Source organism: Manis javanica, chromosome 18 (genome assembly GCF_040802235.1).
Source record: "Manis javanica isolate MJ-LG chromosome 18, MJ_LKY, whole genome shotgun sequence".
Taxonomy (NCBI): domain Eukaryota; kingdom Metazoa; phylum Chordata; class Mammalia; order Pholidota; family Manidae; genus Manis; species Manis javanica.
This window is the reverse complement of record NC_133173.1, coordinates 4784009-4808107: the sequence shown is the minus strand read 5'-3', so window position 1 is coordinate 4808107 and position 24099 is coordinate 4784009. Positions and strand designations below refer to the sequence as shown.

The following is a 24099-nucleotide window of genomic DNA, read 5'->3' as shown; positions in this document are numbered from 1 at the left end:
GTCCTTTTGGTTAATAAATGAGTCCTTCCTTTCTGCTCACCTTTATCTCTCATAATGTAGTTTAAACCTATTTTGTCATTTTCTGATGGATAATGGCTGTTATTTCTAAAAATTTATCTTACTGGGATTTGAAGCCAGCCTACCCAAAGGGCAAGTGCAGGCCCAGAATTCAGCCTCTGCCTTGAGACTTAGAGCTGGCCAAGAAGGAGGATTTAATGTACCCAGAGTAAACATGAGGTGAGCAGAGGGCCTACCACAGGGTTCTCAGGAGAAGGGCCTGGCCTGAGGGCCCTGTCTGCCCCTGCCTGACATGGGGTCCAATTTTCGGATGCCTTCTGTCATCCATGAAACTGGAATCACTAGAGTCCCTTCCTAAACCAAGTGCTGTGACATTATTGTGGACACTGACTTCGTGCTCAGAGAGCCCTGGATTTGATAAGTGGAAGGACATAGGACGTTTGTTTTCATTTTTTTTCCCCAATAGACAGCATCCTAAATGACGACAGCTTCATTTCATTTTGTGGCAGTAGCGCCACCTGCTGTTGGCAAGAGTGCAGGATCAGCACGTTTGGGGAACTAAGGTGTTGGAGCTCAGGCCAAGAAGGTTTAGGAACCTAGGACACTGGAATCGGTGAGATGCTTTACATTTTGCAGACTATCAGAGAGAAAGAGGCGGCCTTATCCTCTGGGTCCCAAAGAACGTTAACACTGGGGCTCAGATCCCACGGCCCTACGCGTGGGCACTGGTGCAGGTGCTGTCCCGGGCTCGGAGCCCCTCAGCATTTGAACGAGCTCTGCTCCCTGAGGGACACTGCCCAATTTAAACCAGTGTAACCTTTTTTTCCTGCCAAGGCCTGGGGGCATGAGCTTTTCAGTGCTGGGATGATGACAGCCCTTCCTTTATGCCGAGGCGGAGCAGGGAGGGCTCGTCTGTCTCTGCAGAGCTCACACTGCTGGTACATCTCTCCTGGCTGAGTCTGGAGAACCGCTTGTCAGTCCATCCCTCCCTCTGGCTTCCATCCCAGTAGAGCACCCCACCTCCAGCCAGAGCCAGGGCAAGGCTCAGAAGCCAGCACCTGCTTGCTATAGTTGGCGAAGTCCAGCTGCTTATAAACCAGCTTCTGTTCACAATGTGCCTGGACCACTGAAAGAGGGATACAAATGCCCTGAAGTTACGTGCTATCTAGTGGGTTTAACATGTTTCTGTAGCATAAACAGCTGCCAACGAGCTCTGGAAACATTCATGGTCAGGCTCCATCTCTCTGGTTTAATCAGTCATTTGAAACTTACCATAAAGACCCTTGATTATAAATTCATGCAGTGAATAGTAACCAGACAGGAGTGTGAGAGGGAGACGTGGTGACACAAGATTACCCACAAATTAATTTATTCCTTGACTCATTTGATTCATTCAGCTAGAGACACCCTTCTAGGTAATGGGGACACAGTTGTGAACAAGGCAGAAAAATTCCCTGCCTTCATGGGACTTAAAGAAAAGTGAAAGGATGCTTTTTTTTGGTCTGGTTTCAGGTGAAATCAATTCTTCATTTCCTGAGGAAGCCTTCAGGAATCTTATATTGCAGAATTCACAATAATAATACAATTAAAATACAAGCATTTTATAGCAATTTGGGTATAACAGTTATGTCAGAGGGCCTCACACCACTTAATGACTTAGTGACAACAGAATGATATTTACGAAACAGAAAATCAAATACACATCGCTGGTAGGTTCCACACTGGGCATGAGTGCTCAAGAAGTTCCCAGTGAAGTGAGGTCAGTGGGGAGGGATTCGGGACAGAGGAGAAGGTGAGGTGGACAGTGATACCAGGCCAGGGGCAGGGACCCTTTGAGGGACAATAGAGGAAAATGCAGTTCTGCTCCTGGCTCAAGTGAGTGTGAGCATCGCTGCCGTAACCATTGTGAGGTCCCAGTGTTCTTAGCGGGGCTCCCTGACCACAGAGGGGGGCCAGGGACCACTTTCCCAGCTGGGTGGTCTGTGTATTCCCTCTCTTGCTTTTCATGGGCAAACTCAAGATTATGGGTGAGCATGTGACAGAAGCAAGCGCAATCATTCATCGTCCTCCTCCAGCGTTGTGCCTTAATCACATCTGTGTTTGTAGTTGAAGAGCTGTACAACAATCAGTAATTTTGTATTTGAAGCCAAGCAAACAGGAGAAATCTGCTGAGTTGAAACAAACCTCTGTGGGCAGAACTCTGGCCTAGGAATCAACTTAGCTTTACCACCACTAGGTTGTGAGCTGACCGCATGGTTTGCCCTTAGGGCCTGGGAGATTTTTGTTGTTAATTTTTCTAATCAGAAAAATGAGGGTGTATGACATCCCTCTGATTTAGTAACCCTATTCCTATCAAAGTAAAGCCTAAGGGAAAATAATCTGATAAGGAAGAAAGGGGGTTGGTGCGTGGCCTCCCTTCCCTTACCTAGGCTCTCTGCCCCATCCCGCTGCAAAGCCCAGCCAGGTAGGAATGAAGGATTCTGGGCCCGCTCTCCAGTAGGGTACAGAGATGGTTCTCTTTTGCCCACACTCTCATGCTAAACCTCTCTGCAGGTCAGCCCTGCCGCTGAACCAGCTGCCAGCCCGGAGCCCGCTGCCTGGGTCTCTTGGGTCCAGAGGCTCTACCATCCTTCCTCCCAGAGCCACGCTGCTCAAGGCTGGCCCCGGTTTCACCCCCACCGCGGTATGACTCTCTTGTAGGGCCATGTTAGAAATAACCCACGTGTCCAACATGGAGATAGTTGTGACTTCTGATACACAAATTCAGTGGAAAACAAAGCAGCTTTTATTTTTAAAAACCAAGAAAATGTGTATATTAAAAGTAGGGAGGAAGACAACTATGTAAAATATGACTGTAGGGAGGGAACATAGGGTGTTGTAGTTGAGTGAGTATAGCTTTTTAGATTTGCAAAATAAAAGAGCTCTGGAGACCTATTACATAGCAATAAGAATATAACAACACTATGGGACTGTGTATTTAAAAATAGCTAAGATGGTAAATTTAATATGTATTTTTTTCTACCATTAATCTTTTTTTGAAAAGAAATAAAAAGAGATTGTACATGGGCAAAGCCTGGAAGGGTACTCCCTCCCTACCCAAGTAAAATAGTTTCTTATGTTGTTGTGGTAGCATTCTGGGAAAAAATCTTCATGTACTTTAAAGTCTCATTAACAGATTATTTTCAAGATATGTTTTAATATTGCCAAGATCCACATCCCACCAATACATCCCTATATTAATTTGTAGTACCTCTGCATTCTCTTATTAGAGACTAATAAAGGAGTCTAATATTCTAGGGCCTTCTAGAATATTAGTTATGTGTGTCCGTCGGAACCTCTCTCTCTCATTCTCATCCCCCACGCTTCTCAAAGACCACAGGACAAAGCTGTGCGCCTGTTCTCAGTCTCTCTGCACCCTGGGATGCAGTTTATTTGAGACCGGAGCTTTGAATTCCTTTGGATGTTAGATCCACTCTTTCCCTGGTTCGTTCTCTTCCGACTTCTTTTGATCAGGCGGTCCACTCATTTTGCAAAATATGACTTGGGAAGGGAGCCCTCTCTGAGCAGTCCCCCAGCAGCATAGAGGGGTTGGTGCAGCTCTTCTCTGCCTCACGGATGCCCTGGACGTAAGTGTAGAGGCCTGTTTTGATTGGACCTTCTTCTGAGTTATTGAAACATCCATGTCCTTCCACAACACCTTTTTAAATTGTTCAGCCATTCAAGAGGAATCCCTCGCCAACTGGCTGGGAAACCAGTATGGAGGATGTCTTATTATTTTATGTTACATAGACTAGAATTAAACGCATTTTAAAAAGAACTCTAAATAGTTTTGATAATAGGTAGATAGACAGATGGATAAAGTTCTTCAAAAGCCCATATAGATCATTCTGGAGTAAGACTCCCGGTGAGGCCATATGGTTTTTTAGGGTGCTCTCTCCTCCTCACTTGTGATCACACCGATGGAACCACTTTGTGAGGGCTTTGCAACTCTCAGGAGGCATCATCCCTTTTAGAGTCATCCTGGTGAAGTTTATGAAACTGCCTTCCTACCAGCAAGGGTTCACTGTAGATCATACGAAGCCTTCTCCTGGCTTGTCCCTTCTGTTCCTGCAGTGTCTGGGGAGGCCTCCGTGCATTTCTGGAATGGCCTTCTGACCTTTCCTGAGGGTGGTGTTTGTCTTCCCTTTGAATATTAGCTCTGTTTGATGAGCATGTCACACATCAGTCAATCCACAAACCCTTTCACTTTTAGCTTCCCACGACCTCTTATTTTTTAACCATGATCTTATGGAAAATGTTTCCCATAAAAACTCAAGTGTGACAACTTTGGGGAAATTAATTTTATAAATTTTATGGATTAAAAAAATACTTATGAACCACCCAGTCCCATCTCTTGCATCTGGAATATGGCACTGATGGATTCTGTGCAGGAACAGTGACACCCAGATTCACCCCCAGAGTGGAATCAAGCCTCAGGACCCCGGGGTCTGCAGGACGAGGGTTAGCGTGGACTCGGAGCAGCTGTGTCTGGGTGCACAGCCACGGGAAGTGTGCACCGAGCAGGGAGGGCTGAGTCCAGTGGTGGGACTTAGCACCCCGCTGTGTGTTCGCCTGGCATGTGGGCACGGCCACCTGCTGTGGAGGCATGTAGAGGCCGGCCCGCCATCTCCTCCCTCCACACGGGGCCGTGGCGCAGCACCCAGGCCCTGGTTCCAGCAGGCCCGGCTCAGACCTCGGCCAAACCTTACTGTCCCAGGGGGACCCAGGCAGGGCCAGCCCCGTGACCTCTTAAGTCCACAGTCACCTAGTCTGGAAGCGGGGATAAAATTACCTGCCCAGGGCCGCGGCTGCTGGGGAGGCAGGCAGTGACCCTCACGTCCTGTACGCCTGCCTCTAGAAGGAAAAGGACCGCAGGGCCAGGCCCTCCAGCTGTGCCCAGGGGGGGTGGGTCGCCTCTCTGCTCCCTCCATTTCCTGGCCCCTTAAAAGTCCGAAGGCTGATCAAAGGAAAGCTCAAAATGTCTGGTTTTCCTTTGCCTCTCAAACAGCAACAAAAGGTGTTTTTAGGTTTTTCCCTGCCCTGTACCTCTCTATACCCACCCTCCCCTTACACACTCTCGCTATTAAGCCAGAAACGCTTGCTCGCGGGGTAGGAAGCCAAGTAGAGAAAGTGTTGGAAGGACACCTGACGCAGACTTCGGTACTGGCCGCTTCTCAGGCCAGGTGCTGGAGGAGGGTGTCGGGAGTGTCACCAGCAAGCCTGCGGCCCTCCCGGGCTTTCTCGCCGGGGCCTCCGTTCAGCAACGCCAATTTGGTGTCTCTGTCGGGTCCTCTAGAGACAGGCCGAGTCCCACGCGTTCCCGGGCGGGGAGCCGTGGTCTCCCCGCAGGCCCTTCCCCGGGGGCGCGCAGGGGCCCCCCACCGGTGTCACCTGCAGCCCGGCCCTGCGCTCTCACTCCTGCTGTGGCTCTTTCAGGGCCCAGGAGACCTTCATGCAGTGGGATCAGTGCCGGCGCTTCTACAACTTCCTCATGGCCGACAACATGAAGAAGATCATCCTCTCGCACAGGTACGCCGCCTCCCCTTCTCCCAGGACAGCTCCTTGGGGGGCTGATTTCAGCGTCTCTAAAAGCCAGACCTCTTGTTTCTCCAGAAAACAAAGGCAGGGGTGGCACATATTCTCTGCCGACGGCCTTGTGGCTTGGTTGGAAACAGACTTGTCCCAGGCTACCAGATTCACCAACTTGCTTTCTGCTTTGTTAATTCTCCATATATCCAAGACAAACGGTTTCTGGACCATTCCTTCCCAAATTAGAGCGGTCCTGAGGGCAGCCTGCCACCCTTGAGGAGCCTCTGTCAGGATGCTTCTGTGCGTAGGGGTCAGGTGTTGTCCTCGGTGGGTTCTGACCGTGCAGCCGCGTGACGGGAGTGGGGCCGCTGGTGCAAAGCGTAGTGTCCGCGCCTCCCCGCCCGCGCCTCCGTGTGTTCTCCAGGCTCCTTCTGCCCCCCCTGCTGCTCAGGCTCCCAGGTGGGTTAGCCCCCCGGCAAGCGCTTAGAGCAGTGCCTGACGTGCAGTAGCAGCTGACAAATCTTAGCGACGGTTTTACCATTGTGATCATTATTATTGATGCCGTCTCTCCTGCCTCCCCACTCCCATCCGCCCCAGCTGCCCGGGCCGCTCGAATGCCCCTGTGCCCCCTGGCTGCTCCCTCACCACCGCACCCTTGCTGAGAACACCTTTCCTCTCCGCTTGTCCAAACTGGGCCCATGCTTCCGGGCCCAGCTCAGCTTCCCTCCGTGAAGTCAGACCCTCACCCCTAAGTTGTTTTTCTGTTGCTTCCCTGGTGCAAACATGTGTCTTGAACTAAACTGAAAAGTACTGGAGGGCTTGGGCTTGTTTTGATTTTCCCTGAGCCTGGAACATAATGGGCACTCAAAAAATATAGTTTTAAGGGAGTTGTGTTGCCCTCCTAGGAAAGGCAACCTTACTGAATGATTAGTTTCTTAATCACTTTTTTTTTTTGACAGTTTAAACAAAACATCTTGCCATCCATCCCAGCCATGTATGCCAGTGGGTGGGGATCACCTGGCACCTGGGCAAGCCAGGCTGCCTGGCACGTGCCCAGGCCCTCATATTGGGTGGGTAGAGGATGGAGGGAGACTTCTGTCTGTGGGGCTGGCTGGCCATAAACCGTTAGCACTCAGTTCTCACTCCGTGGTGTTTGGCCTTGGTTGTGGGCCGGGCCCGAGTCGGGTGTGGCCCAGCTGAGGTTTGGATGGATCTGGGGGTCTGCTGAGGTTCCAGAAGGGGTGAAGCCAGGCCTCTGACACCAGGTCCAAGTCCACAGCCTGGAATGACAGTGACTCCTCCCAAGAAACGTTGGTTTTGCTACAGGGCCCAGTCTTGCCACTAATTAATTGTCCAAAAGGTCCAGCATGTAATTCTTAACAAATTGGGAGAGCCCTTTAGATGTCCTCTAAGTGTATATACATTTTCAAAATTTACAAAGAGAGCCAGACATTTAGAAATTTCAGGGACACTTTAAATTGTAAATTTTATTCTGTAGGAATCTAATCTTCCCAATAATCTTTCAGAGGAAAAAATGCTGAAGAAATGTGTTTCTCTTTGAGAGAGTCCATGAGTGAGCCCCAGGACATTTCGTTTCTGTGACTCTTTCCCACCATAGGGCCAAACCGCAGAGCAAGCCCAGTCCTCCTCCGCCGTGACTGAGAGCCGTGCTGGACGAAAGCGTGTGCAATGCAATCTCTATATTCTCACCCTTTCAAGACAGGTCTTTTCCTAATAGAAATAATTACCCTTCTGCATATATACACTAGCTTTTTAGCAAACACTCTGAAGAGCCATTGACTTGCCCAAATGCTAAATGGGTTAACCACTGTTCTTCCTTGTTAAGCAACAGATATAGCTTATAAAGGGACGGGTCCAGCCAAAGAGGACAGCAAGTGCCAACATCAGTGTAAAGATGAGGTCCCCACCGTGTTAGGTTGGGGCTCCCCACTGTTTGTCTGACCACCCACCACCCACCACAGAGCCCATCCTGAGACCTTCCTCCCAGCAGGGAAGGTTTTGTAATATTCACTGAGGCTCAGACCTAATCTTGAGTTGGTCCAGCTGCCCCTGAAACAGAAAATAAAGACATTCGTCTTTCTGCCGTTACTCAAATTAGCAGTACAATGTCATCCTCCGGAAGATTCTGAAGGCTGAAGGGTCCAATCGTGACTCTCCCACACTTGCTTTTCCAGGGCCTTTCTCCTGGTGGCCTCTGGTCCAGGAAGCAGGCTCTGCTCTGGTGGTTTAGTGTCTGCTTTTAAATGTTTTTTTAAATCTTTCCTTTTTTTTCCAGCTTTATAAAGATGGAGTTGACAAATAAAATGACAAGCTATTTCAAGAGCGTAACATGATGATTTGGTTGATCATCTGTTTTTATTCTCTCTGCTCTCACATCTCATTCTAGGCAAGCGCTTTTTGGAGACCATGTGAAGAAACCGCGGAGCCTGGAGGACACGGACCTGAGCCGCCTCTGCACAGCCACGTCCCTGATGCAGATCGACGATAACGTGATGAGGTGTGAGCACGCGCAGGGCTGGGGGCCGGCGGGGCCGCAGGCCAGGCGCGCTCAGCACCGGGGTTTCCTTCTGCCCACTTTACAGTTAAAGGCTTTTCTTTGTTTGAGTGAATGTCCAGTGTTAAAAAACTGAAGATGTCACAGGAAAATCCAATAGAAAGAGGATCTGAGCACTCACGCTGAAACCCTGCACAGCATCACTGAGGCTGAGCCGGGCAGCTGGGCTGCGCGCTCCTCCCGGCCCTGCCATGCCTCTGCTCTGGGGACAGGGTGCCACGTAATCTGCTCTTACAGGGGAGGGAAAGGATAAGGAACACCTGTCTGTGTCTCTATCAAAAACAAAAAATAGGAAACAGACCAACAAGTCTGTGTTGCAAGAAAGCAAAGCCTCTTTGGGTCACAAAGACTTTCCTCTGAGAATAATTCGCAAACCCACCCACTTCACTCATATGCCCTTTACCTGCCTGGAAGCTCCAGGCCCCTCCGGGCAGCTGAGGCTGAGACCCTAACAGTGTCCTCTTTCCTGGTACCAGTAGCTTCTGATGGAGGTTAGCCTTCCCTGGAAGAGGTAAAGCTGATCTCTGACCTCATAGTTCTTCCAAAAAGCATGATCCTTTGTATTTAATGATCATTTGATACCTCTGAGCAAGATCCTAAAGTAAGCTGGTGTTCCCGCAGTAGATAGCAGAAATTGATCCAAGGATATGGGATCTTTAGTAGCTTTCTTACATCAAGCAAGCTTGAAAAATGCCTATTAACAATTACTCTAAGGAAATAGAAAGTAGGAAATTGCTGGTGTGTTTAGAAAGTGAGAATGAATTTTCCCCATCATCACTTATGATGGGGTTTGCATGTTTATTGTAGTGTCTAATGGAAAAAAACAAACAAACTTACTTACATTTCCCATTCACCTGAATTTTTGTAAGCTCAAAAGAGAATGTTCTTCCACTTTCCTAAAGCACTGCCTTTCAGTAGTGTGGTATAGCTGTAGTTTGCAAGGTTATCCCCAGATTAGGCAGCCTCTTCATAAACCCGTCACCAGTGACATGGGACGACTGGAGTGCCTTCCAGCCCGCCTAGGCTGCAAAGGGACTGATTTCATGATGACAGATGTTCTGGAGATGATTTCTATGGTTGACCTCCCCCTAGCAAGTGGACTGGAATAGTCCAGCCTCAGCTCTCTGGGTGCTTCCCAGGCAGAGATGGACCCACAACTCAGTGGAGGAGGGCGCTCTTGAAAACCCCAGGCAGAAGAGAAAAACCCACTGTTCAGAAACCAGAGGCCCTAATCTATGTCAGAAAGAAATGAGGTTTTCAGACATCCTCTGGCCTGGGCCTGACTCAGCGTGCCGGTCCCAGAGCCCCCGGCTGAGCCACGCCAGGCCTCTAGAGCACAGAGCAGAGCAAGCTGCAGGACGTGCACGCGGAGCCCTGAAGGTTTGTTGAATGTCAGCTTGTCCCTGCCCGCTGCTCCGTGGGCAGACAGAATCGGGGACTTTGAATCCCTGTCTCCTTTCTATTACCCAGCGCACGTTTCATTCCAGTTCACAGTAGTCTGGTTACTCTGCCAAGAATTCTGTTGAAAAAAAGTTGCAGTGAATGCCTTTCCATTTCAGTTTCTTAGTGTCCACAGTGACATCTGGCTTCACACTGCCTTGAGAGATGTAGCTTCTGCTAATAATTACTATTGATAACACTTCTTGGGTAATTACTCAAATTGGGCCCCTCACCGCACTAGATGTCATAGATCTTGAACGTCATGAATCTCACAGTGCCTTAGGAAAGGTCCTGTCCTTAGCTTCGAGAAGAAGCTGCGGAAAATTAAGCCCTTTCCCTGTGGACACACAGCCAGTAACACCCCGAACTCTGGTGCCTGTGTATATTCTACCGATAGGACAAGTGAGTGTGGCAACCAGAGCAGCAGTAAAAGCAGCCCAGCATGCCGATCTTACGACAAGTATTGTTTTGTCCTTTTCCTGCATGTGTGTGCTCCAGGAAGTTTCATGGCTATAACTCCCTGAAGGAATATTACGAGGAAGAGAGCTGCATGAGGTACCTGCACAGGGTGAGTGACCGCACCAACTCAGTGTCACTGCATCCGCCTTCACACACGGGGTGACCAGCATTCCTCCTAAACTTCCCTGGTGGACGATCAGCTGGAAGCTGAACCACTCGAATCGCTCTAGTTGTTGACTTGGGTTTTGTTATTGAACCAAACTCTGTTCCCTCTGTGACCTTTGCATATGAATCCCAGAGCTGCCCCTTAGCACACAGGGCAGGACCGCCTGCCCCGTGTCTACGTGAAAGCCCTTAAAATTGCTGCAATACCCATTTTTTTCTTAGTCTCAGACAGTATAACCCTGCCTGGCTCCTGCCACGGCTCCTCATGGACATCACATAGATGTCTGACAATCCTGGGCCCTTTTATGGCCATAGTGAATTTTGTTAGTGTGGCACTTGGGACCAGACTCAACGTTCCTGTCATGATCTGGCAAGCACAGAGTAAGAGAGGTGTATTTCTGTACCAGAATGATGGGGAACGTGTCTGTTGACAAGGTACACTGGTTTATATTAACGCAGTTTTAGCAGCTCCAATAAACTACATTAAATTAAGTTTGTGACCAAGTGTAACCATCATGTTTTTGGCCTGAACCACCACCAAACTGGTCTCTCTCATTATTTATGTCTTTACACAGTTGCCCTTTGTACTCAAACGCAGGACCTCCCATTATCCCTGCCCTTGCTCTCCCTTCAATGCCCACCCCTGGGCTTGGCCCGCCGCCCCCGCAGCGGGACAGATCACTGACCTGCAGTTCCGCCCTCCGTCACATGGGCCACACCTCCTAGTTTAGCGGCATCGCCCAGGCTTTCGGCGTCTTCATGTAAGCCATTACAGAGTCGCTGAGCTGTAGTGCGGGAGCCCTCCAGCCAGCACAGCCAGTCATTCCACCGCCTGGCCGGGCTCTTTGGTAATGTCTGAGTGCCCCCACCAGCACCGTCACCACTAAACTGGAAGAGGAGGCTATTGGCCGTTTGCTAAAACAGATGTTGAATTCAGCGCTGCTAAGAGCTTTCTGATATCCACCAGCCTGTTTTGAACCTTCAGTTGCCTCTAGAAAGTCTCCTTTTTCTGGAGTGGAGCACCCTCCGTGTTTCCTCCCCGCAATATAAATTGAATGCGTATGTACATAACTCTTTGTAAAGTCATTCTTCTGGAAGGTGTGGCCATCACACTGGAAACATTGTGAGGAGCATCAGAAGCCTTTTATCGGTGAGCCCCGTGGCCCTGTCTCCATCAGAGCACATGGGTCACCGAGGCTGCCTGAGCCTTGTTCCTGCACCGCCCCTGCCAGGGCAGGCATCACGGTGGCAGGGACAAGTCATACCACTGCCAGGGGCTGTACGGCATTCTTAATCCACCTGCTCAGCAGACTGAGCAGTGGACCCTCTTCCCTTTGCTTGAAGACATGTCTGGTGGGGAATTTGAGCTTTCGGTCAATGGAGTCTGAAAAAGGGAATCAATAATTTAATTCTGCTCTATTTTCTTGTTGCAGATTTACGTGCCTCTCATGCTGGTTAATGCAGCTGATGACCCGTTGGTGCACGAAAGTCTTCTAACCATTCCAAAGTCTCTTTCAGGTAAGTGTGTCTTCCTGTCACTCCCTCACCCACTCAGCATGTTGCCTCAGTAAACTCTGAAACCTTCCTCCTGCTGTCATCTCCCAGGAACCAGCCTCTACGGGAAAGGACATCTCATGGCTGTGCCCTTGTTAGCCTAGCCTGGTCGTCCAGGGGCAGTGGGCGCCTGGGCAGAGCCTTCTGTGGTGCTGCAAGAGACAGCACCATCGTTTATATCCATAGCCAACGGGGTCGGGGGGAGTGTCCTGGTGTTCTACGAGATTCCTGTCTTAGGGTCATGGTTCCATTTAGTCTGAGTTTGACTTAAAGAGACATTCCGACCTAAAAGCTGGCCTGAAAAGCGAAGCAGAAAAGCCCATTCTGCTATCTCTTGTGACAGACAGCTACTCCATCTGCTCTGAGGATAAAAATATAAGACTGAAAAAAACAAAGAACATTGCTCACGGGAATGCCATGCTTCAGGCCGGCGCAGGCCCACATCCATGCGCGACAGGGGCCTTAGGGGGAGCTAGGAGGGCGGCAGAGCAGCCTCTGGGAACTCCACTGTGACTTGGCCTTGCCATTCAGGTCCCTAGGACCCGGTCTCCCACCCTCCTCCGTCCTCTGTGATTTTGTTTCCTCTTGGAAATACTCATGTATGAACCCAAGGGAAGAGGGATACTTCTGGCTCTCTCATCAGGCCAAGCTAGCAGAGTAAATAACATAGCAGGCAGAGGGCCCACGCCTGCCAGGGCTCAGGTGCACTGCTCAGAGTGGATCCCGCAAGTGCTGTGTCACATGTGATGAATGCTGTCCAACCAGAGGCTCCAGGCACAACAGGAGCCCCTCAGCCACACGCGCAGCCGTGAGAAGGCGGCAGCCCCTGGTTCCTTCTGCCTGTTAAAGTAGCAGCCATGGCTCCAATGCTGCCCTGCAGGAATTAGGAAGTATTGGATGAAAAGGAAGGCTAGAGGGGGTCCGAGAGGAAGTGGAGCCAGAGGCGTGCATGCCAGGATCCCGCAGAGGCCTGGAGCACCAGCATGGGCCCTGTCGGTTACTCCTCCGGGAAAACAGATATTCCTGGGGGACCCGGGGGACCTGGCTGCCCACTTCAGTCATGGCCTGACCAGCTCATGTGGGACCAACCCAATCGTGGACACATAGGCAAGCTTCAGGCCATTGACATATGCCATTGAACATCTTTTAACACAACTTAACAGCTTCAAGTTTTGTTTTAGTCTTAAAAGATAAATGTCTGTAATGAAAAATCACTGACTCCACTGAGTCCACCTTATTCTCCAGTAAATAACATAAATGCTCAGAATCCCTACTCAAAGCCAGGCCCCTACCAGGAGCACTGGCATCACCTGTTGGAAATGCAGACTCTCAGCTCCTCCCCCAGGCCCATTAAGGCAGAATCTGCGTTGTAAGGCGACCCCAGTGATTCAGATGCACACTCAGGTTTGGGCCAGTTGCCTGGGGAGCTGTAGCGGGGCCAGTGCCCGTTCTCCCTCTCACACCTGCCCTCCCGCCAGCTGAGGCTCTTGGTGAATTGCTCTGGGTGCTGGTCTGTAAAAACCTCAGGCAATTCTAATACACAGCCAAGCTTGAGAACCACTCCCAGCTCCGATGATGTATTCAGCTGGTGCCGTTCTGCTCCGGAGCGGAGCTGCTGCTTCAAAGCCTGCTCGCTGGCACTGCCTTGCCTGGCCCACCACATCTCCCTCCCACTTTGGTGAACAGGGCAGAGTGAATAGAGGTTGGGTGCCCACTTGGGTGACCTTCTGCTGTGCGGAAGGCGTGGGCCACCCTGGCCGGCTCGCTTTTGCACGTCCGGTCGCGGAGTGAGCCAGAGCACAGTGACTCACTCAGCTGCCTCTCCCCTGCAGAGAAACGGGAGAATGTCATGTTCGTGCTGCCTCTGCATGGGGGCCACCTGGGCTTCTTTGAGGGCTCCGTGCTGTTCCCCGAGCCCCTGACGTGGATGGATAAGCTGGTGGTAGAGTATGCCAACGCCATCTGCCAGTGGGAACGGAACAAGTTGCAGTGCTCCGACACGGAGCAGGTGGAGGCCGACGTGGAGTGAGGCCTTCCGGACTCCGGCACGCCCCAGCAGCCTCCTCTGGAGCCCACGTCCCTCGCCGGCTGTTTCAGGTCTCCCATCTCCCTCAGTGGCCTGGATCTGACCTCACACCATGAGCGGGGACCGCCCACCAGGCGCACCTGTCTTGGAGTAGGCGGCGGTCCCTGGGAGCTCCAGAGTATTTTTGTGCTTAGTTACTGGTTTTCTCCCTTGCATTGTTAGCCACGGTGACAGGCGACAGGATTCTCACCCGCCCGTTCTGTCTCAGCATCTGATTGCTTTTAAGCCAATTACATCTAGTTTCCCTATTACAAATGTGTCCTAACAGCAGTTTTTGCGAGTCAAAGGCTCTTCCCCAAGAAGAGTGAAGGATGTGTGTTATTTTGCAATGGTTGTATGTGTCCTTACTCAGACCCTGGCCGAGTTCTAAGCCAATGCTGAAGATTCAGCTTGGCAGCCTGAGGACCTGGGCCTCCCAGGCCGGAGGATATGGCCTCTTACACAGCAAAGAAAATTCCCTTGAGTCACAAGCCACGTTTCTCCCGCACTGTCTCCTAAGACAGTTCCCCTAAATTTTGCTGATAATGAGAGTTACCCGGGGCTCTTGTTAGAAATTCAGCCTCCCAGGCCCCTCCCCTGGAGAGGCTGATTCAGTGGGTCTGGGAAGGGGCCTGGGGATTTTAGTTTTTGACAAGAGCCCCAGGTAGCTCTCATCACCAGGCAGATTGGGGAAATGCTGTTCTGCAGGGTCTTTAAACTAGAAACATCTCGGTAGCTCATTTTATTGAAATTCCTACCTGGGGCTGGTTCCTAGCTCCCAGGGGCCCCCAAAGTAGCCAGGCCTGTCCTGTGCAGCTGCCCTCATGTGTGACGGGTGTGATGTGTCCAGAAGGACGTGGGCATGCCTGACTGTTGCTCACTGCTTATGTGACCCTGGAAAAGTACCTTTGGACCTCAGTTTCTTCACCTGTAAAATGGGGCACTTGGACCAGGTAGACTGCTGAGATCACTACCCCTTCAAATGTCCAATGACAAACGCAGTTTACTGCAGTTTGGGAGAATGTCCCCCCAGGGGAGCCTGGGGGCTAGGGCTCTCATCGCCACAGGCAGATGTCATCATTCGCCTTCCTTTTTCCTGTCCCTCATTTCATATAAAAGGGTTTTTTTTTTAAGCACGTGATTGTAATTTTATTTTATTTTTTTAACCCAAGTCTCTCTAATTCTGGCTTTTGATACCAAACAATTCAAGAGTCAGATCTGAGTTTGGAGAAAGATCTTTCCAACTAAAGGTCGTGTTATTTCGACACCAGATTTTTAATTTAAGCGCCTACATTTGTAGTCTGTTTGGGTAGATCTTTGCGACGTGTGTCTTCTCCGATGAAAATGTCACTCTCAGTTTCAAGTACTCCTGTTCTCCAGTCCTGTGGTACCTGAACATCTAAGAACCCTGTACTTTGAAAAATCAGCAGTTGCTATCTGGAACTAAACAGAACAAGTGAAATTATCTGGATATTTTTTTAAACATTTTCCTGCTTCATCTCCATTGCTCCAGGACAGACAAGAATATCAGTGGTGGGTCCGTGTGGGTGTTGAAGGGGTGAAGGGAGGCACCTGAGGGCGGGGACTCTGACCCTCGTGGCCATGGGTAGTTTGGCATTGGTCCAAGAAGCCATGACAATAATCTGTAACCCGAAGAAGTTGTTTTCTGACAACCACCAGATCATCTTAACTAGTAACATCAAAAACAGCCATTATCTCAAAAGATTCAGATTTCTGTGGTCTCAACTTTGCTGTTATAATTTCTCACACCAAATTCATCATTGTGACATTTCCCGCACGTTGTTATTTTTCTGTTGTTTCTTTTCCATGTTCTCTTAGCCCAGACTGGCACTTTATCATCTACCCCTCAATTTGGAAGCTGGTCCCTCTCCTCTGGTACTTTCCCTTCCACCCAACAACCACAGCTGTAATCTAGAAGATTCATAGTCAATTCCTACTACTACCCTCATTTCTCAAGACTGTGTGAATTTAGGTACACGAAGCAATAACTTAATGGGATCAAATCACCATCCCAGGAAGGAAAGGTTCTTTTTCATTCACCTTTGGTCTCATCGCTTGACCTATTCTGACAAAGTTGTGGCCAGGTACCAGCTCTATTCTGGAGAAAACACAGTCTTCTTGTCACACACGTGGGTGCAGATGGAGGGAGACCAGAAGGCTCTGGAGCCTGGCCAACGTGGCAGCTCTGGTGGCCCCCTGGACGTAAGGCAGGGCTTGTGGCATAGCCTTGGTAGCCCCACAACCGGAATTTACCCTACAGGACTGTGGGGCTGTGTCCCAGCCAAAATCCTTTCAGTGTGCAACTCTGAATGGCACTTAACATTCCATTTTGGCTCACATGAAATCAACCGATGCCCTGTTTTTAGCTTCAGGCTTTTCAGTCACGGAAATGAGAATGTGACTGTGCCTGTCTTACAGGAAAAGTCTTGTTTGTCCCTGAATGAGAGCACAGAGGCATTGAATCTTTAGAGAAACAAACCTGCCTGATAGACAAGGAAGCAGTGTTATGTACGTGGGTCAGCTTTTTCCTTCTTCCAGGTTTCCTAGCTTTTTCTTCCTAAAGTCATTCCTTTCCAGTGATAATGTGAGTGTTCACTTTCTTGCTGTTAAGGTCCTATTTGGGCCATACAAGACTGAATTTTCAAAGAGCATTTGAGTATTATATTTAAAGTCAGATTAAGGGTATATGTTGCACAGACCTAGACAATTCTATTGCACAAATGACACATTAAAATCCAAGGAGGGCAAGCACCCACGTTTCTCCTGGTTGTGCTGCAGGCCTCCTTAACAGTTTGAAGACACTGTTGAGTAACTGAACCCAGTCAAATCAGGATTATCAGAAAATGGTATCATGTCTCCTTGGTTCATTTATGTTAGAAGGCAGTTTCACAGGCTTGCAGAAAACCTCTTACCTTCCCTGCTATGAATTTGCACCAATGATTTCAGAAGAGAATGAAGCAATTGTCACTATATTCTTTAAATCTCTCTACTGCATGTTACACTCACAGGGAACCCAACGAAATACTGTAAGAGTGGAAATGCCCTGAAAGGGGAGAGATCCTTTCTTAACAAGGTGTAGTGGACCCAGGGTCCAGGAGCGCTGGGTTCTCGTCCTAAGTCTCTCTGTTCGCGTCATATTGTGAGCAGTCACGTCACCTGTCTGTGCCCCAGCTGCCTCGTCTTTGACCATCTCTAAGACCACTTCATCCATTTATGCCCCACTTGCCTGAATGTTCCCACTGGCGTTCCCACCCGTGCAGGTGGAAACAGGTACGTCAAGGCCCAGGCTCATCTCAAGGGGCCTTGGAGAGAGGGAGCTTCTGCAGTATAGGGTGGATGTCTTTGCTGGTGAGGACCCATGCTATCGCCCAAAGCCCTATGTCTAGGACTGGCTTCTCTTCAGTCTCCATTGTCATCTCAGTGTCCTTGGTGTTCTGAGGGTGGTCCTGTGAGCGGAACAGACGCAGGCCCTTGGAACAAGGCGACTGTCCCCTTCCTTCTGTGTGATTCAGGCAGAGCATTGAGACTTCCCAGGGCAGAAGGCCTTCCTGCTCAGGTTTTCATTCTGAAACTACAGTCTGCATTAAGGCTGCACTTTCCGGAGAGCTGAGCTTATATGCCTGGCATCTGAATGAGCGCTCTCATTGTAACTGTGTGACTTGACATCCATTTTGCCAGCTCCAGGGAAACAGCACGTGTGTTCTTGCTTGTGTTTGCCAGGCAAGCAGATGTCTGATGTGAGAGGCGTTTCTTTTCCTTTGGCATTGATTCTGACTTAGAGCTAAAGTAAAGGTCACTGAAACATCCCACAGAGTTTGAAGAACCCAGGTCTTTGTCCTTTAGGCAGGACAAGAGAGTTACTGACAAGCATTTTACTGCAGCATCTGCTCACATATCATCTGGAATTTTCTTTGCCCAGAAAGCCTTAACTTGCCTCTAGTATATCCTCTGGTTATTATAACAATATTGTCACATTGGAATTCAGAATTTTCTGCTGTGGAAGTTTGAAGCCAGGCCACAGCTGACCCAGAGGATTTCTTCCTGTGGCCTGTACGCTCCAGTCATGTTAGGCCCCCCTGCCCTTCAACAATGCGAGTGATTCAGCGCAGGGCAAATGCCTCATCCTCTGATGCCTTCTTCCTTCTTGGCCTCACTTTTTTGTTCAGAGCCACTTTGGGTTACCCGGATGCCTCAAAAAGCTGTGAAAAGCAGCCCGCCCTTGGCATTTAGAGGCCAAGCAATTGAGGGAGAGGTTTTCCTCTCCCTCTGTTATCTGAGTGTCACGCCTTCCCCTCTGCCCCCACCCCGGCCCTGTTCGGACACTAGGATCGCTATCGCCAAATTACATTTGAAGCCAAGGGAAGAGGAACTGGCCCCTGCTGGCCGTGTGAGCTAGAATACTTCCTCCAGCCTGTGTCACTGCTGCCACGGGCTGCAGATGCCACCTCCCAGATGTCCTCCCGATGGGGCCCGTGCAATCAGGCTGCAGAGTCCAGCCCGTGAGCCATTCTCAGACTCCCAGACAGCAGGCCGCTGCCCCTTTGGGAAGAGTCGGCACCCCCATGTTTTCTGAACTGTTTTTCCTAGCATGTATCTGGGTAAAGCTTTTATATATCTCAAAGGAATAAGCTGAAGTTAATTTCTAACCGGAGAATTAAGTCCTTTAATTCAACTTCTGTCAATTAGTAATAAAATCTATAACCTACCCTTGCCCCCCTCCTGGTCCCCATTAACCAAGGAATCTACTGTCGCCATGAGCTGGGGACAGTCTGCTTCTGGCACCTGGAGAAATACCCTTCATCTCAGCGGGCATTCTCCTTCCAGACCCCCACTTGAGCAGCCCCACCAGTCACCTAGAGTAAGAGTCGCTGGCGCCCTCCATCCCAGAGCCGGCCGCTTCCCTCCGGGCTGTCCGCATGGGGTGGACCAAGTTCCCCCGGGGTAGAAGTTAGGTTTGGTTTGGTTTTCGTTTTGGCCTCTTTGTTTTCCTAAAGTGCAAGGCGAATCCGGTCACCTCCCGACACCGGTCCCAGATGACCTGGGTCCCTCCCACTGCCTCAGGAAGACCTTCACTGTACCTGAGCTTCTGACTTCTGCCACTGCAGCGGCCTTAGCGACACCAGGGGTGGGGGGAGGGGGTGGGAGCCCGTTTGCATCTCCCCTTTCCTGGGTAGACTCCATTCAGCCACGTTCTTCTGTTAGCAGATCTGCTTCCAGATTGATTTTTGAGAACCATCCCTTTCACATTCCAAAGTTTTGTTTATTTCGTCTTGTTTGGATTTTCTGACACTTCAAATGCTGCCCTGAAAATAATGTATTTTTGAGTTTGTGTCCTGAAAACCTCTGTGCTGCTGGTTTTTAGGGGTGGTGGTGGTAAATACTGGGTCCTCCAGCACTGAGGTGTTTAAGATTTGCAACTAGCAATGCAACTTTTTCTAAATACGAGGATATTTACCTTTATTAAGAAATTATACTGAACCATGGTGTCCTTGATCATTTTGTGTTCCCATGTTACTTTTGGTTCTATTCTGATTCTGTGTGGTGGTAAAGATCATTACAAACAAAAACTGTAATTTTGTTATCTTTGATTCGAGGGGATTTCTTTACTTAAAAAAATAAAGACTAAAAATGCGGTGTGGCTGTGTGTCCTTTGTATACTGGGGGTTTCTTCCTCTGCCTTCACCAGAAAGGAGCTTGAAAGAAATGGGCAACACACCAATTTCTTATCACCGTGGGTATTTAACCCAGCCTAGCAAACATATACCAAAGAAATGACCAGCCCACAGGTGTCTTTACAAGCCCATCCTCTCCAGGCAAAAAGCCAATGCCCTGAGATAAGAAAGATGCCAACATTTTCATCACTGGCTCGGTAAAGCGAGCCCTTAGACAAAATGGAAAGTGTGGTTGTAGCGTTTCTAATAGTGTCCTCGAAACGGCTGGTGAACATCACCTAAGGTAGTGTGATACGTGGTGCTGTTTTCTTCTCCTTTGCGTCTGTCTGAATCCAAGCATTGGCCCAGCCTGGAGAGTGGTACCTGTCTGTGCTCCCGAACCCCTAGTCATGCACTTGGTTTTCTTACCTTCTCAGCCATACAAAACCATTGACAGGCTAGGTGGGTGGGCACTGTTGGCACTGGAGGACATGAATGACCAGGACCCAAGAATGCCCAATATCAACTTGCAAAGTGCATCCCTCCCTGGTAAGCAAGGTTCCCCCAACCTCCTATGCCCCACAGATACCAGACTGTTTTGATCCAAGAAAACCTACTTGCAAAGACTACTGCCTATTAAAAGTACCAACTGGAAGGGATCTCAGGTCTGGAAGGGATTTCAGGTCCAGGGAATCAGGTCGATGCCAGCAGCTTGCCAGCTGCGCCTCTCCTGAGGCAACCCTGTAGACTGGTTCTCGGTGATGGTTATCTACAAATCACTTGCTGTCCCAAGGGTGCTAATGCATTTTTTTATTATCTGTTTCATTAATGAGCCCCTCAGCTCTAGCCCCATAAGGAGGCTTTCCTGGGGTAAGGACCACACACCTAACTTCATGGCCTTCACATATGACAGCCTCTCTCCTCATTTCTCTTGTGGGCTCCCCCATAGAGGGGTTTACGTGGATGTGAGTGGTTGGGAAGATATTCCAGGCAACCTGGCCTTGAACTGCTGAATCTCCCCTAAAGATAGGTCAAGCCCCTCTCCTGTGGCTAGGTGCTCCCAAAACTTCCTCTGTTCACGCTGTACCCCATCTGGAAGTACCCCGCATCTCTACTGCGGACTGGTTTTCTCTTAGTTATTTCCTCCTCTGATGATGGTGAAACTAACCTGGAATAAATGAAGTTCTAATTTTATTGTTCCTCTTCCCCCTCCTACACCTCTGCCTTCCCATCCCCAGAAATAAACCCCGGATGCAAAGCATGAGTCCCAGAGTCAAAGGGATTTGGAGCCACAGTTGCTAGGCTAGGGTGTCATCCTAACCACTTTATAGCTGTGACTCTGGGCAGGATTTAACCTCAGATTTTTGTTTTGTGGTTTTTTTACCTGCAAAATGGGGTTGATTACAGTAAGAATGCCTATCTTTGGGTATTGAGAGTATCAACTAGACAATATTTTTCAGAATGCTGGTTTTATTTCGGGCAGTGGTTTTGACCTTGTCTCCTTGGTTCCCCCTCATAAATCACCTCCCGGGACAGTGTGGAGAAGAAAAGAGCGCATGGTGGTACAGCTCCAAACAGGATGTCTTAACCGGGCGCAGGGGGAGAGCAGAGATGGGCCTGTTTTCAAAAACGTTCCTGGGCTGGGCAGTGCTGAGCAGCCATATATGTGCATCATCAAACCGTGACTCCACCCCATCCTCCCTTAATGGGGTCACCTTCAGAAATCAGGTGTACACACCTGTGCATTTCCCGCCTGAAAGCAGGGCAGCCTCCGGGCACAGCCCCCAGGGAAGAATGTGCTCTAATTCTGGAAGACAGGTGGGCATGGCCTGCTGCCTTCCTACCCGACTTCTGCAGCCCTGTTTCTGCGTCCTCACCGCCCAGGATAAAACCAAGTGCAAAGTTTGCCTTTAAATCCTTAAACATTAAAACTTGCCAAAGTGGTTCCTCCGTATCCTCACCTCCTCCATATGTCAACACACAGGACTTAGAACAGCACACATTTGAGCGCCTGGAAGCATGGATAGGTTTTGATGCCGAGGCCAGGTCCCTGACCAAGTATTTCAGGATCTCTGGGGTGGGTCTCAGTAGTTTCAAAGCTCCCCGGGGAATTCCTGCAGGGGAGGAATCTTGTTGAAACGCACATTCTGATAAGTTAGATCTGAGGGGGCCTAAGAGTCTGCATTGCTAGTCAGCTGCCAAGTGGGGCACATGCTCTGAGTAGGGAGGTTCTCCAGGATCCTGTGAGCCTCCAGACCCACCATTGCTGAGGTCTGTGAGAGCCGCGCCTGCCACAGAGAGTGGGATAAAAGATGGTCCCTCTTAGGAGCTCTTCAGCTCTTTTCCTGGGTGGCCTAAGACCCTGCTTCCCTCTTCCAGGCAGCCGTGCCAGGCCACTGGGCAGCATTAGACGCCCCCCACCCCCGCATCCCTTCGGTAAACAAGAGTCTCTGAGCAGTGGCCATTCGTTCAGAGGCTCTCTGCAACTGGTGGCCTGTTCCCCTTACTGAGATCTCCACCCACACCTTAACAAATTGCCTCCATCTGCTAACTGACGATATTCCCCGAAGGTCCACGAGAGGACAGCAGAAACGCATCACTGTGTCTTCCCGACTCTCATCCTGTTCAAATTACTTCTACATGGCAGAATCCCTGCCTCAGCCAGATGTCTCCAGGAAGGAAACTGTTCTGGGCAGCAAATGGTTGTCATGAAACGCATGTTTCAGGTAACGACTCTACAGCATCTTACTATGCTGATGGACAGTAATTGCAATGGGGTGGGGGGGCACTTGATAATGTGGGTGAATGTTGAAACCACAATGTTGCTCATGTGAAACCTTCGTAAGATTGTATGTCAATGAAACCTTAATTTTAAAAGAATTGCATGTTTCATTGTCCCCCTTCCCATATTTGGTGGCTTTTAAAAGAGTCATCGCCCCTCTTCCCCTCTCTCATTAATATGGGGGTTGTGGCCTCTTACAGGAATCCTTATAGGCAGCTGGGAGTTTGTGAGGCTGAGCACGTCAGATTTTAACAGTAACATCCACGGATTGCAGACAGGTTCTTCCAAAGGCAGCACCACCTTCCCAGCCCACCCACCTCTCTTGGCCCCGCTTGTCTCTTGGCAGAGGGGCAGTGCCATAGAAAGGCCAGCAGGGGGCGGTGCCAGCCCACAATCAGAGCTGACTCACTGGGTCCCAGCCCGAGAGCTGCTTCCTCATATAGCCGCTGGGCTTTGTTGTCAGACCCAGACCCCCAAGCTAAGGCCCTAGTCCCGCCGATCTTAAAGGGGACCCCAGCATCCCGTTTGGGTTTGAGTAAAAGCCAAAGCTGCCCCCAGGAGCCTCGTGGTCAGCATCTACCTGCAGGTTTCTCCACATCCTGATCTCATTTATAAGTAAGAGCCCCCACAAATCAGAAGATGGGTCTGGGTTGCATCTAGGAGGGCTCCTGACAATTAGGGGCCCAGGGAAAGATAAGAGTCATCCAAGAGGGATCAGGCACTGTTTCTCTTAAATTTGGGGCACAGTTCTTTTGCACAGTAATTATTTTTTTTTAACCTTTTTTTTATGCAGTTATAATTTTTTTTATTTTGGTATCATTAATCTACAATTACATGAAGAATTGCACAGTAATTATCCTGAAATTTGTTTAAATGCTCATTCCTTTAATTTCTCTAACTCAGCCTCATCCCCACCCACACTCTACCAACATCTCCACTGTAGGGGCACCAGTGCCCCCCATCTTGTCAAATACAAGTTTCCACTCTCTTATCACTTGATCCTTTAGCACCATTGGACAGTTACTCATGCCCTCATGCCTGAAACACCTTCTAAGCTCCAGATGTTCCGGGAGACCCCTGGGGGTGAGACTGCTGAGCCCCTTTCAACCAGAGCACCTCCACTCTGTTTAGGTTTACATACTAGAGTTCCATGTAAGATTTAATTGGGAAAAAGGGAGCCTCAACTTTTAAAGGGCCTGAAAGGTTTGGGGAAAATCCTCCCTGGTCAGCCTCCTACCCTTCCGCCCGTAACACCTGGCTAGGATTCCTCCCCCAGCTCAGAAGTCCTATGCACATATCATCTGTGACATGGATTATTGACGGTGAATATTATAAAGAAGGACATTACTTGGATGGTGAGCATACAGCACAAAGCCTAGAAATGAAAGGATGTAAGACATAAATGTATATAGATATACATTCACAGAAACATGGCCATGCTGGAAAACAAGAAAGAGGACTCTCAGTGGATCAGAGAAATTCCCAAAGGAGTGAAAGCATGGGGACTGGATTGGCCCACGGCCCAGCAAAGAGCTGAAGGTCCTGCCCCCATAGGTGGGTACAGCACCAAAGGGGCTTCAGGCCTACAAGGAATGGGGTGACCCCCATGGCAAGAGCAGGGAAGTGTTGGAGTGACAACTGGGGTACCTCAGTGGGAGCAGCCAGGCCAGTCGGCCTTCACCCACAGACCAGACCATAGGAACAAGGGTCCGCCTCCAGGTGGGAAAGTCCATGGAGAAGCTTGGGGGAAGTTTCTGTCAATGCCTGCGAGCCCCGGGGCCCCGAAGACACCAGTCCTTCC

The 24099-nt window shown here is 49.7% G+C and overlaps 1 protein-coding gene across 2 annotated transcripts in view; it reads left to right on the top strand.

Moving 5' to 3' along the window:
• Positions 1-24099, top strand: part of ABHD2 (abhydrolase domain containing 2, acylglycerol lipase) — a 95134-nt gene that overhangs the window by 68561 nt on the left and 2474 nt on the right. The window contains exons 7-11 of one of the 2 annotated variants that reach the window (XM_037000697.2): positions 5494-5586; positions 7994-8104; positions 10100-10169; positions 11659-11743; positions 22087-22242. In XM_037000697.2, coding sequence (XP_036856592.2) covers positions 5494-5586; positions 7994-8104; positions 10100-10169; positions 11659-11743; positions 22087-22242 — 515 coding nt within the window. Of the gene's footprint in view, positions 1-5493; positions 5587-7993; positions 8105-10099; positions 10170-11658; positions 11744-13611; positions 19498-22086; positions 22243-24099 lie in introns of those variants that run through there. The other variant, XM_037000698.2, reaches the window with a different exon arrangement.